Raw genomic sequence first — 14,270 nt, 5'->3', positions numbered from 1 at the left:
TCAAGAAATTTGTTCATGGGGCTATGGTGGTAGCTCAATGGTAGAGTGCTTGCCTAGCATATGTGAGGCACTGGGTTCGATCCTCAGCATCATATAAAAAAAATAAAGATATTATTAAAAAAAAAAGAAATTTATTCATCCCTCTGTGACTATTTCAGTGGTATGGGGCATGTCAATTTACCCCTTTCAAAGGAAAGGTCAAGTCCTTCTATTCCTAAGATAGTGACACAATGCTTATTTGATATGAATACGACTGTGCATCTAGTAACCTTTTTTTCTTTTCTTTACTTCTTGCATTTGAACATAAAATGTGTTACTAGGATTCAATCTGATTACCTTGGCATTTATGTTACAGGTTATAAAAGGAGCAGTGTGATTTGGCTGGACTGAACATCACCCAAAGATGGATTTTGTATTTTTTCAGGGTCAGGGAGAGGGTTAGTCTGCTTACTATTGTACAGGGACAGCTGCATTATGTTAGGTGGAAATCTGACTTTACTATTTAGTCTTTATTTAGAAATTAAATATGACTTAAAGAGGTGTGATGCCAGTTTAACAAGAGATGAACTATTGTGCTTGTCTACTGTGCCAATTTAGCTAAGCTGGAGCTCTATTTCCCAGATTTTTTTTTCTTTTTTTTTAGTACTATGCTTGAATCCAGGAATGTTCTACCACTGAGCTACAACCTAGCCCTTTTCAGTTTTTATTTTAAGACAGGGTCTCTCTAAGTTGTCTTGAACTAGTAATCCTTTTGCCTCAGCCCAGGGGATTACAGGCCTGTGCCACTGTGCCCTACCCTGTATAGTTTTGAGCTGGAGTTAACTACAAGAGAAGTTTGTGTAGCACTGGGAAAGCAGAGGTGAGAAAGCAGCTTTTACACTCTGAAGGTCACCTTGTTGACACAGGGAAGGAGCTGGGCTGGCAGTTCCTTCAGCTATCATTGGCTCTCCATTAACTTCCCTGACTCCTGGGCCAGGTGTACCTGCAGACCACGGTGAAGGGCACCCACTACTCCAGCAGAAACATTTGCAGAAAACTTTAACAGTATTGTCTGCTGCTAGTGAAGGGGACTAGGAGTAAAAGTAATTACCATAGGGCTGGGGTTGTGGCTCAGTGGTAGAGTGCTTGCTGAACATAGGTGGACACACAATATCTTTATTTCACTTTTACGTGAAATAAAGATATTGTGTGTCCACCTACAACTAAAAAACAAGTATATATATTTTTAAAAGGTAATTACTAGGCTGCAGTTGTGGTTCAGTAGCAGAGTGCTTGCCTAACATGTGTGAGGCACTGGGTTCGTTCCTCAGCACCACATAAAAAGAAATAAATAAAATAAATGTAAAAAAAAAAAGGTAATTACTATATACTGGGAATCACTTAAATGTCAATCTCTAGTAATGTTTTCTGTCTACATAAGATCAAATTCCTCATTCCTGGTGTGTGGGGCCCTGGAGAAGTGGGTGTTTGTGCACTTTTCCACCTTTGTCTGCCACTATTTCCCTTCCTGCACTTTCTACTCCTGAATTCTTCCTGGGCCTTTTGCTATGCAGGAAGGGCAGTGTTGGGGTGGGGCATGGAGGATGGGAAGGGGCGGGACAGGGTTGCTAGAATGGGATGATGCTGGTGATAACTATAAATTAGCATGCCTGTAAATTAGAACCATATTCTTGGCAAACCCACCTTCATCCTACACATACTTCCTAAATGTCCCAATCCTACATGTATGACAGAACTCAGGTCAGGTTTCTGCCAAGTCTTTGGATGGACTGAGATCACACACTACTTAGTGGTAAAGCCAAGTTGAAAAGCAGTCCACCCTACTTGAGGAAATGAGCTCTTCTGAGAGGCTTTTTGATAAAGAAGTAATTGAAAATTTAATCTGTGCCTCCTTTTGAGGGGGGTTTATTCGGGTTTGAATCCAGGGGTGCTTTCCCCATGAGCTACATTTCTAGTCCTTTTTATTTTGAGGCATGGTCTTGCTAAGTTGCAGAGCCTAGCCTCATACTTGGCATCCTCCTGCCTCCGCCTTCCAAATCCACACCTATGGAATTATAGGTGTGTGGCATTGCAGCCAGCTTGTGACTCTTTAAGTATATTGTCTTTCTCATTCTTATAACTTTATAAATTGCATTGGGCCTTACTTAGGATTCTGCCTATTTGTACCCCCAGTTATAATTTTAGGTGGCAGTCTCCCTTCTTGAAGCAGGTGAAATTAGAGAGTTTTAAAATCTTGCCTAATTTTTTTTTTTCAGTGCTGGGGATTGAACCCAGGGACTTGCTCAGGTACGGCAAGCACTCTACTATCTGAGCTATACCCCCAGTCCATGCCAGAAATTTTGTATAACTTGAACCTACTGCCTTCTGCATCACTGAGCTATATCCCCAACCCAGCTAAGATTTTATAGAGCATGTTTTGTAGATTGTTAGATATCATCTCACTGATTCTCATAATCTTTAATATGTGTTATTTCCATCCAGAAACAGAAAATTTACAAGGCCTAATACAAAATGAAAAATTCAGAGTTCTTTTTTGGGGGGGCAGGGGCAGGGGTGGTAACCAGGGATTGAACTCAGGGGTACTTGGCCACTGAACCACATCCCCAGCCCTATTTTGTATTTTTAAAAAATATATATATATTTTTAAATTGTAGATAGAACAATAACTTCATTTTATTTTTATGTGGTGCTGAGGACTGAACTCAGTGCCTCATGCTAGATGAGGATGCTACCACTGAGCCACAACCCCAGCCCCCGCTATTTTGTATTTTATTTAGGGATAGGTTCTCACCAAGTTGCTTAGTGCCTCACTTTTGCTGAGTCTGGCTTTGAACTCATGATCCTCTTTTCTCAGGCTCCCTAGACACTGGGATTACAGGCATGTGCTACTGCACCCAGTTCAGACTTCTTTGTTCATAAATTTATTAAAACTTATTTATTTATTTGGTACTGGGGATTGAACCCAGGGCCTTGTGCATGCAAGGCAAACATTCTACCAACTGAGCTATATCCCCAGCCCAAAAAGTTTTTAAATGGCATCTTGAACCAAGCATTAGAGCCTGTGTAATTGTACAGGTAATGAGCCAATGAGACCAGCTCTGCCCCTCTCTTACATTTAAGAAACAGGTTTAGTAAAGATGAAGTAAATTCCCAATATAACTGCATCAGAGCTAAGAAAATGTTAAGGGCAAGATTTCTAACAGGTGTTGCTGTAGAATAAAAACTTTGCTTTAAAGGAAATAAGAAAATAGTTTATCTGAGTCAAATATGAGTGACATGGCCTGTGAACACAAATTTATGTTACCCTGAGCAACATATTCAGGGTAACTGAAATTGTAGCAGAAGTGGTTACATGAAGTTTGATAGTCACAGACAACAAGAAAGTCATAAATGAACACGTTTACCAATTATATTGGCTGCATACAACAAAGAGAAAAGTGAGAATCTCTTCTATTAGTTTTAGATGTTATCTTTTAGCATTCTTAGCTAGATGTAATCTTTTATTTTTTTAAGGGCTAGGGACTAAACCCAGAGCCTTGTGCATGTGAGGCAAGCACTCTTACCAACTGAGCTATATCCCCAGCCCTATCTCTTGTTATTCTTAGCTCTAGAGTTGGTGGAACCTAGGAAGCTAAAGACACTTAGGTTTAACAATACTGGAATGTAGTCACTGGGGAGGCTGGCAGACCAGATACAGTGGTTGGTAGTAAATAGGTAGTATAGGAGACTAAAAACAGCCAAAGTCAATTTGGGATCTGAATCTGTAACATTCTTCCTCTCCACACTGAGATGTTATAGTCATTCAAAAACAGTTCGCAGGATTTTTAACACAGATTGGCCTCTTTAGAGAATAGATTTAGCCCCTACTAAACTCTCAACTAAACTAGGTTCCTCCTTACTGAACTGAGTCTAATGAAGATTTTATAAATGTATTTTACACACACACACACACAAATCAGCTGTCACTTTCACTCTAGCACAGTTCTGTTCTCCCATGTGTTAAGCATTTATTGGGTATTTTAATATGCTTTGTAGACTCCTGTGATAAAGCAACAAGCTATCTTTGTCTCTTTTTAGAGTTCCTGCTGCACATTTCCTTTCAAACTATTCTCCCTTAGTCTAATGAAATATGAGGCAGGCCTATGTTTAATATCAGTGAATTAAACTTTAAAAAAGGAAATACTAGAATGGCAGAAGTTGTAATGTCCCAACTGCAACACCTAAATAATATACAGTCAAGCATTTATTTTATTTTAGGTGATCACCATATAATGGAAACCAAACGTAAAGAACCGAACTCCTGGAGTCAAGGAGAGACACCTGAAGGTGAAGGGACAAAGAGTAGATCACGAGTCCTAGATAAGCACAACTCAAAAACCCAGCCCGGAATGCGCGCCTGCGCAGTACGAATCCTCCTGCGCACAAGCTGGGCCGGAAGGGCTGAGGCGGGCGGGGGCGGGGGCGGGGATAGAGTTGCTAGGAGAACGCGATGACGCTATGGGCCCCCGTGCTTTTTTCTACCAATAGGCGACGCGTGCCTCAGTGACGCGCTGAGTGCGTCATGCTGACGACGCGCGAAGGGCACGGATCTGAGGACCCGGAGGACATTCGGCCTCTATGAGCCGCAGCCTTTCCGAGGGAGCGGTCTGGTGTTCGCCATCTTAAGGAGTGAGTGTGGTTCGGCCTTCCCCGCGGTGGGTGTTGGGAGCGGAGCCTGGAGCCCCTGTGGGGCAGCTGCTTGGCAGTAGGCCCGGTTGGGCACGGCCTCTTAGGGAAGGCGCCGTGACCTCCTCAAGGGCGCGGAGGCGGGAAGGAAGAAGGCCCCTCTTTGGGTCCCAATGACATTGACGGGCCCCTTGCCTTTCCTTTAACCGCCGCTTCCTCCTCTTTTAGGAAGATGTACTCGTCCGTGGTGCACCTGGCGCGGGCGAACCCCTTCAACGCGCCACACCTGCAGCTGGTGCACGATGGCCTCTCGGGGCCCAGCAGCAGCCCCACCGGGCCCCCAGGTCCTCCCCGACGTTCCCGCAACCTGGCAGCCGCCGCTGTGGAAGGTGAGATCAGACAGCCCCGATGCAGTTGTCAAGGCCACTGTTGCCCCGCTCTGCCTTTGAAGCCTGGGCCTGGCTGGAGGACAGGGAAGGCGCCAGCCCGTTGCACCGCAGTGTATGGCACCACAGTTGCTTGCCCTGGGATGTTACCCTTTTGCCCCGTAGGCTGGTGTCGGATCCTTGGCCCTCCCTCAAGGGCGTGGAAGGGCCTAGGCCCAGCGTCCCTCCGTGACCTCTCTGTCCCCAAGGGAATAGAGGCAGACAAGGCTTCAATAGCTTCTTTTCTTCTTTGAGTCTGCCTGGTCAGCAGACTTTGGGTAAAGTCTCCTTCCTAATCGCTGCCCACCTATTGTTCTAACTGTATCACCTGTTCTTTAATTTGCCTTTAATTTTCTTAAAAATATTCTTCCCTAACTCATATTTCCCAAGCTTTAGTTAATGCAAGGTAAATGATCTTTTTTTGTTTTAATGCTACTGGTGGATAAGGTGACTTATGACCCCAGGTAGACAGAGGAGATAATTGGTGGGCATCCCTTTGGGCTTATCTCTTGGGATTCAGGGTGGTTGGGCCCAGCTCTAATTTAATTGTGTGTGTTTTAAATCCCAGTGGAGCGTATATACAGAGAAAACCTGAAAACGGAATTGTAGGAGTCCTGAGAATGTTACCTCCATTGTGCCTGTAAAATGGAAAGTTGTTTTTTATCCCCAGTGATTCATGTGCTTCTGTTGTGTCTTTAGTGTGGATTAAAAGTCCTTACACTCTCATTCTCTTTCAATGTAATAAGTTAAAGCTAACATTTGTATATGACATGTATTTGTAGGAATTGTGTATGCTTATATTGTAGGAGTTCATTAAGGAGGGGTTAGTAATTGATAGTTGCTGGGGTAAACTTTTGAAATTTTCGCAAGCTTGTTACATGTCAGGTGCTCTTTCTGAGTTCCGTTTGTATTCTGAAGCTGCTATTTGATGTTTATTTTAATTGAGGGATCCATTAATGTAGAGGATTTTTAAAAATTAATATGGCAAAATAAGAGACAACTAGTATCTCAGACACAAAATCCTAATAATTTTTAAATGATCTGATTTTGACAGTGGATTTCTTGTAATTTGCAATAGACGGAAAGCCACTTAATTTTAAATGTTGGCCAAAACTGTTTAGCTGTGATAGTACTATTTCACAGGGAAGCAGTTTTCTTTCATCACCATGGCCTTTATCATCTCTAAAGAAGTTCTTACTTGATTTTTTTTTTCCCCCCAATCAGAACAGTATAGCTGTGACTATGGATCTGGCAGATTCTTTATCCTTTGTGGACTTGGAGGAATTATTAGTTGTGGCACAACACATACAGCATTGGTTCCTCTAGATCTGGTTAAATGCAGAATGCAGGTTTGTCTTGCATGCTGGACTAAAATATTGTTGAAGCATGGCTGTTGTAAGATGTAGATATCTACTAACAGGCTATGTGGAAACCTAACTGTCCAGGAGGTAAGTTGATGACCAGTAACAAAAGAGTTTTTTTTATTAAAATGCATGGTGTGTCTTATCTTATTACAGAGTACAGTTGTGAATATGGCTCCATGAAGTTTTATGCACTGTGTGGCTTTGGTGGGGTCTTAAGTTGTGGGCTGACACACACTGCTGTCGTTCCCCTGGATTTAGTGAAATGTCGTATGCAGGTTTGTATTGAGATGATGACATTCAGCATATCTTTTCTATGTGATTTAATTCTAAGTAATCTTCAAGGGTTTCCCAAATGAAAAGAATTTGAAGGTATTACAACTTGCTAGAAGCTTCAGTAGGAAACCAAACCCTAATTTTTTTTAAAAAAAACTATGTGGTCTTTATATTTTTAGTGTTTTAAATCCATGGAATGCCTCTTTCTAGAAAGTATGGGTAGATTATTCACTCTCCGAGATAAATGACTCTTTGCTACTGGTTTTCAGTTCTGACTAGAGTAGCCTTTCAAGGCCTCCTGGTTCTTTATGCCCCAAATAATCACCCTTCAAGCAGTTATATCAATGCAGGTAATCAGTCTTTGTATGCTAATGTGAAGTGACTTTTAAGTCCCTAAATATTGATAAGACCAAGGCATAGAGTTCATGTGAGTTTTTTTTTTTTAACATTTTTTTAGTTGTAGGTGAACACAATATCCTTATTTATTTTTATATGGTGCTGAAGTTCAAAGCCAGTGCCTCACATGTGCTAGGTAAGCGCTCTACCACTGAGCCACAACCCCAGCCCCTAATTTTTAAAAAATGATCTTGATTATCTTAGTATGAAAAGTTTGTGGGCTTAGTTATTTGTATATCTATTTGTTTTCTTAAGATTTGAATATATTTTAATTAAGATTATTGAAACAAAAATAATCAAACATCAAAAATGTATTTGTCCCAAACAGGATTAGAAGTCTACTTACCTAAAAGAGAAAGGAGGTGAAATATTAGGAAGGAGAGAGAGGAAGGTGATGTATACCAGCCCTTGTAGTACTGGCAGAAATAGTGAGATAAGCTTTTTCCCGTTTGTTAACAGAATGGATATGAAATGTGCCTTTGCTAAAACTTATTGAATGTCTCTGGAAGTGAATTTAATTTTTTAAGTCAAAGAGGTTCTTATTGCATTGATGTATCTTCTAAAATCGTTTATTGTCTAATTCATAAGACTTTATAATCTGCTTAGAGGACTTAGCATATCAGGAATACAGACTTACTTATTATTAAGACAGTAGCTTCAAAACTAGTTTTTTAAAAATAATGGGAATTATGCCAGGAATGGTGGCATATGCCTGTAATCCCAGTAGCTTGGGAGACTGAAGCAGGAGGATTGAGAGTTCAAAGCCAGCCTCAGCAAAAGTGAGGCGCTAAGAAACTCAGTGAGACCCTGTCTCTAAATAAAATACAAAATAAGGCTGGGGATGTGACTCAGTGGTTGAATGCCCCTGAGTTCAATCCCCAGTACCAAAAGAAAAAGAAAAAAAGTAATAATGGGAATTAGATGGTAAGAAACCATCAGTTTTTTTTTTGTTGTTGTTGGAATTTTACCCTCTTAACTATCCCTCCAAGATTTATGACTCAGCTTAATGTATAAAAAGTTTCCATTTATAAAAGACATAGATATTAACCTGATAGTGTGTTAGAACTCTATTTCCCTTGTGTAGTTACTGAAATTTTATTTTAGAACCAAAAGGGAAAAAACTATATGAGAAGTGTTAAATCTTTGTTGCATTTAATTTTTTTTCCTTCTTTTACATAAAGGTGGACCCCCAGAAGTACAAAGGCATATTTAATGGATTCTCAGTTACACTTAAGGAAGATGGTGTTCGTGGTTTGGCTAAAGGATGGGCTCCAACTTTCATTGGCTACTCTATGCAAGGGCTTTGCAAGTTTGGCTTTTATGAAGTCTTCAAAGTCTTGTATAGCAACATGCTTGGTGAGGTATGTGATTTAACTTTTAAACTGAAAGTCTTAAATAATTTCTTAGCTTTTGGTTGACTCAACTTATTTTACAACTGAAGAAATGGTCCTCCAAAGAGTAAGCAATCTATTTCAAGTCATAGGCTGTTTTAGCAGAGACAGGATGAGAAACAAAAGCATTTCATAAAATTTCAGTGCTCTTTTCCTTTTGCAATGTTGCTTTCTAAATAATTTGGATTGAGGTTCACTTTTTTTTAAAAAGGAGGATTCTGGGATTCCTTTGTGTAGGGCTAACTATACCTTGCAACCAGATATTAAAAAAATGTTCACATTTGGTTCATGAAGTTACAACTTATGAGATACAACATATATTAAGTCTCATATTGTTTGTTATCTAGGGACTGACTGTGTGATAAATACAAAGGTCTGAAATTATCACTTAAATTGAAAATAGCCAATGCTCCAGCAATTTACATGCCTCCTTATGTTTTGTTTTTTAGGAGAATGCCTATCTCTGGCGCACATCACTGTATTTGGCTGCTTCTGCCAGTGCTGAATTCTTTGCTGACATTGCCCTGGCTCCTATGGAAGCTACTAAAGTTCGGATTCAAACCCAACCAGGTTATGCCAACACTTTGAGGGATGCAGCTCCCAAAATGTATAAGGAAGAAGGCTTAAAAGCGTAAGTAAACACTTGGCTAAAATTACTTTCATTGCTTAGCATTAAGCCCAGCAGACTTACTGTCTCTATTATGTTATTTAATGTTATCTTTTTTTTAAATATTTAATTTTTTTTTAGTTGTAGTTGGACCAATACCTATATTTTCACTTATTTATTTTTATGTGGTGCTGAGGATCGAACCCAGCATCCCACACATGTGAGGTGAGCGCTCTACTGCTGAGCCACAACACCAGTCCTTAATGTCTTCTTTACCCATGTCTAGAACCTAAATTCTAGGGGCAAAAGTTCTGTTAGTACATGGTTTGAGCCCTGAATTAAGCCCAGACATTTACTGTTTGGCCCAAATATTTACTATTTGCTTTTGAGAGAACTTGTTAGATCTCATGTGATCCATTCATAGTTAAGAATTTGCCTGTAGTCAGGCCACAACATGCTTCCTTAGATCCACCTTTGTGGATGAGTCTTGAGCTGAGTTCTACTTGTAAACTTCTTGTTTCTTGTAGTTTCCAGTCAAAGAACATCCGGCAACTTTTTTGGTTGTATAGTCAAAGGTGCTTGAGTCATTGGCATGTGAGATCAATATACCTGCATGCTAGTCTAAGGTTCTGATAGAAATGGCATGCAGTTATGCTGTCATTTTTTACTATCAGGACTCGATTGGTATGCGGACACTTAAGTTAATGATGAAAGTATCAGCTAGATTAACATATGCAAATGTATAAATAAGTCTCCTAATTTCCTAGATTCTACAAGGGAGTTGCTCCTCTCTGGATGAGACAGATACCATACACCATGATGAAGTTTGCCTGCTTTGAACGTACTGTTGAAGCATTGTACAAGTTTGTGGTTCCTAAGCCCCGAAGTGAATGTACAAAGGCAGAACAGCTGGTTGTAACGTTTGTGGCAGGTTACATAGGTACGAGTTATTTGGAACACATTTTTCTGTGAAATTAGGGGCTAATAATTGTTTTCATTATTGACCTCTTTTGTGGGGAAAAAGTATTCCAAAGGTTACAAAGTGGCTTTATCTTCCCATAATGTTTGTTTTTTTTTTTTTTTTTTTGATTCACGGTTGAAATCAGGGGCACTTAATCACTGAGGCACATCCCCAGCCCTTTTTTAGAGATAGGGTCTCACTGAGTTGCTTAGGACCTCCTCAAGTTCCTGAGGCTGGCTTTGTAATCATGATCCTCTTGCTTCAGCCTCTAGAGCCGCTGGGATTACAGGCATGCACCATTGTGCCCATTTTCCCATAACATTTTATATGTCCTTTTGGATTCATAAGTATTTTCTAACTAATCTAAAAGGATTGTTTTATGGTTAGGCTTGGGAATATATGTATTGATCTGCACCATTTTACAAAAAAATTATCAAAAACTGTTTTTTGGGTACCTGGGATTGAACCCAGGTACTCAAAAGGGGCGCTTTACCACTGGGTCACATTCCATCCGTTTTCACTTTTTATTTTGAGATATGGGATCTTGATAAGTTGCCATGATTACAACAGATTTTTTTTTTTTTTTTTTAAAGAGAGAGAATTTTATTTATTTATTTTTTATTGGTTGTTCAAAACATTACAAAGCTCATGACATATCATCTTTCATACATTTGACTCAATTGGGTTATGAACTCCCACTTTTACCCCAAATACAAATTGCAGAATCACATCGGTTACACACTCACATTTTTACATAATGGCATATTAGTGACTGCTGTATTCTGCTACTTTTCCTATCCCCTACTATCCCCCCTCCCCTCCCCTCCCATCTTCCCTCTCTACCTCATCTGCTGTTGTTCAATTCTCTCTCGAGAGAGAATTTTAATATTTATTTTTTAGTTATTGGCGGACACAACATCTTTGTTTGTATGTGGTGCTGAGGATCGAACCCGGGCTGCACGCATGCCAGGCGAGCGCACTACCGCTTGAGCCACATCCCCAGCGACAACAGATTTTTTTTTTTAAGATATTTATTTTTTAGTTGTAGTTGGACACAATACCTTTATTTCACTTATTTTTATGTGGTGCTGAAGATCGAACCCAGGGTCTCACACATGCGAGGCGAGCGCTCTACCGCTGAGCCACAACTCCAGCCCACAACAAATTTTTAATAAAGAGAAGTATTGACTAAAATCTGAATAATAAAAACTGAAAGAATTGTTCAGTTTTACATAGAATAGACTGCTTTATAATCTACCAGTCTCACCTGAATTCTTTATCTCTTTCTCCTTTTTTTTTTTTTTTTAAATAATGAGGTCTTACTATGTTGCCAATGTCTTAAACTCCTAGGCTAAAGAGAACCTCCTTCCTCAACCTCCCGAGTAGTGGGCCTATAGGCCTATGCCACCATGTCCAGCTAAAATCTGGTTTTCTCAATAAAATTATAAGTTTATTCTCAGAGGCATGGAAAAGGGAGGCTGACTATGATTTGAATTTTTTTTAACTGATTCATATTGAATCATTTATCTTAACTTTTTTTTCAGCTGGAGTCTTTTGTGCAATTGTTTCTCACCCTGCTGATTCTGTAGTGTCTGTGCTGAATAAAGAGAAAGGTAGCAGTGCTTCTCAAGTCCTTCAGAGACTTGGATTTAAAGGTAAGGTGAATTTTTTTCCTCCTGATTAGAGAAAGAACAACACTTGGGTATATTGCATTTTTTTTTTTCATTCATATTTCCTGTTTGAACCAGGTGTGTGGAAGGGACTCTTTGCCCGTATCATCATGATTGGTACTCTTACTGCACTACAGTGGTTCATCTATGACTCTGTGAAGGTCTACTTCAGGCTCCCTCGCCCTCCTCCACCTGAGATGCCAGAGTCTCTGAAGAAGAAGCTTGGGTTAACTCAGTAAATAGAATCAAAGTAAATGGACTGAATCTGCTTGTTGATCAGTGTTGAAGAAAGTGCAAAAGGAACTTTTATATATTTGACAGTGTAGGAAATTCCTGATATATAATCACTGTAGGACCCTTGCATAAGGCAAGAGTTTCAAACTTAACTGCTGAAATAAACCCATCTGTTCGTGATTTATCTGTTGAGAGTTTTTTTTGTTGTTGTTGTATTGTACTAAGGAGTGAATCCAGGAGTGTGCTGCCTCTCAGCTACTACCCCTGGCCCTTTTTAATTTTACTTTGAGACAGGGTCTTGCTAAATTGTCTGGTCTGGCTTTGAACTTGCAATCTTTTGCTTCTGCTTCGGCCTCTGAATTTGCTGGGATTATAGGCATGTGCTACTGTGCCCAACATGTTAATAATTATTTTAAAACTATAGTGTTTTTAAAGATTTAACCCTGAAATAGTTGGAAAGAATTAAGTATGAATTAAGACCGCCTGGGGGAAAAAAGCAAACTAATTATTGGTGGTTGACTAGTCTGTATTTATAAAGTGTCGCGTCTCAGTTTTTAATTTTTTTTTTTTGTAGTTGTAGATGGGGACAGCATGCCTTCATTTTATTTGCTTATTTTTTTTATGTGGTGCTGAGGATTGAACCCAGTGTCTCACACATACTAGGCAAATGCTCTGCCACTGAGTCACAACCTCAGCCCATGTCTCCAGTTTTCTCATTCAAAAAGTTCCATTTTAAGAGACATTCTAAATCTTCAAAAATGTGATTTAGTAGTTAGATATGGCTATTCATTTTTGGTTTTATTTTGACTAACTAATTTCAGCATGAAATCAAATTTTCACAGCCTGTACTATTTAAAAAATTTTTTTTTTAGTTGTTATGAATCTTCTTTAATTATTTATTTATATGCAATGCTGAGACTCGAACCCAGGGCCTCACATGTGAGGCAAACCCCCTACCACTGAGCCACAACCCAGGCCAGCCTGGAGTTTTGAATTTGGGGGCACTCAACCACTGAGCCACATCCCCAGCCCAAATTTGTATTTTATTTAGAGACGTGGTCTCACTGAGTTGCTTAGACCCTCGCTAATGCTGAGGCTGGCTTTGAACTCATGATTCTCCTGTCTCAGCCTCCTGAGCTGCTGGGATTACAGGTGTGTGCCACCATACCTAGCAGTCTATACTACTTTTTTTTTAATATTTTAATTTTTTTTTTTTGTAGATGTTAATGGACCTTTATTTTTTTTCTTTCTTTATTTATATGTGGTATTAAGAATTGAACCTAGTACCTCACATGTTAGGCAAGTGCTCTACCACTGAGTCACAGACCCAGCCCCAACCTGTACTATTTTTAATGCTAATATATTTGTTGATCCTTTTTTAGTAAAAGAAGGTAATCCAAATTAGGCTAATTCCCAGAATGATAGTAAAGGACCAAAACAATTGATATTTGATAACCTAATTCTCTTCACACAAATCTGAGTTTATAAATTACAGGAAATTTAATTTTGGTTTTGGTTTTCAAAAAAAGTTGCTGCTTGAAAACCGAACTAGGTGAATGCATTTTACCTTGAGGTTGTTAGGTATAGTAGTATCTGGGTAGTTTTAAACAAGCTCTAATACAGATGGTGACTTCAGATAAGAAATTTCTAAGTTTTCAAGTGAGAAAAAGAAATGTTCTTCCATATCCTAAGGTTAGTGAACTAAATTTAGAAGCCAGATACATCTAGTTGCATGTTAACTTTATATCATGACCTTATCTCATCGATGCAACAGAGAGAAAAGGAAGAATTGCAGGTGCAAAATTGGACCAAAGTATTAAAAGGTAGAGTAAGGGGTCTTATTAGCCCAACCACGTGGTGGCTATGGTACTTTACAGTATTAACAGTGTGTTAGTTATTGTTGTAGAACAGTGCTCACATTTAATGGTATAATATCTCAAACTTCCTTTGGGTTTGAAATTCAGGAGTATCTGCTGGATTCTTCTGGCTGTGGGTCTTATGAAGGTCTTAAGCTTTTCACTTTTCTGGGCTGGAAAGGTGCTCTTAACCTTGTTAGTGCCTCAGCCTTTCCATAGCATCTAAGCTCAGAAGCCTCAGAACACCGTGCCTTGGTGGGCCTTTCAGGGCTCTGGTGGAATGAAGTTGAAGCTGACATTTTTAGGACTTGACCTTCAAGGTCACCTTAACACAACTTCCATCATACTCTAGGTTATTAAGAATCCAGATTTAAGGGAAAATAAGGGTAGACTCTGTTGCTGGGAGGAATGTCAGCCACAAGTTGGAA

General features: G+C 39.5%; 1 protein-coding gene and 1 non-coding gene across 3 annotated transcripts; both read left to right on the top strand.

Annotated features, from left to right (window-relative positions):
- The first annotated feature begins 4,513 nt into the window (after positions 1–4,513).
- On the top strand, positions 4,514–12,166 carry Slc25a3 (solute carrier family 25 member 3). Of its 2 annotated transcripts, none has more exons than XM_046419363.2 (8): positions 4,514–4,668; positions 4,894–5,054; positions 6,315–6,439; positions 8,305–8,484; positions 8,964–9,145; positions 9,889–10,061; positions 11,627–11,737; positions 11,831–12,166. In XM_046419363.2, exons 2-8 carry the CDS (start codon positions 4,898–4,900, stop codon positions 11,989–11,991), a joined length of 1,089 nt encoding a protein of 362 aa, XP_046275319.1. In that variant the 5' UTR covers positions 4,514–4,668; positions 4,894–4,897; the 3' UTR covers positions 11,992–12,166. The 2 variants fall into 2 exon arrangements, with proteins under 2 accessions (XP_046275319.1, XP_046275320.1); XM_046419364.2 differs by lacking the exon at positions 6,315–6,439 and adding an exon at positions 6,608–6,729 and having other exon boundaries at positions 4,528–4,668.
- LOC124075795 (small nucleolar RNA SNORA53) lies at positions 9,573–9,818 on the top strand. Its single transcript, XR_006846170.1, has one exon. It is a non-coding gene; the product is annotated as a small nucleolar RNA SNORA53 (small nucleolar RNA).
- Positions 12,167–14,270: the final 2,104 nt, after the last annotated feature.

Source organism: Marmota monax, unplaced genomic scaffold, assembly GCF_021218885.2.
Source record: "Marmota monax isolate L192 unplaced genomic scaffold, Marmota_monax_Labrador192_F-V1.1 WCK01_AAM20220418_F8-fsc00036, whole genome shotgun sequence".
Lineage (NCBI taxonomy): Eukaryota > Metazoa > Chordata > Mammalia > Rodentia > Sciuridae > Marmota > Marmota monax.
Note: the sequence above shows the minus strand (reverse complement) of the source record. Positions and strands in the feature narration are given on the sequence as shown.

Bases quoted from the DNA above. Each gene is read 5' to 3' on its own strand.
- Slc25a3 (XM_046419363.2), top strand. From the start codon at position 4,898: ATGTACTCGTCCGTGGTGCACCTGGCGCGGGCGAACCCCTTCAACGCG. The intron at 5,055-6,314 runs GTGAGATCAGAC...CCCCCCAATCAG, and splicing joins GGCAGCCGCCGCTGTGGAAG to AACAGTATAGCTGTGACTAT. The intron at 6,440-8,304 runs GTTTGTCTTGCA...TTTTACATAAAG, and splicing joins TGGTTAAATGCAGAATGCAG to GTGGACCCCCAGAAGTACAA.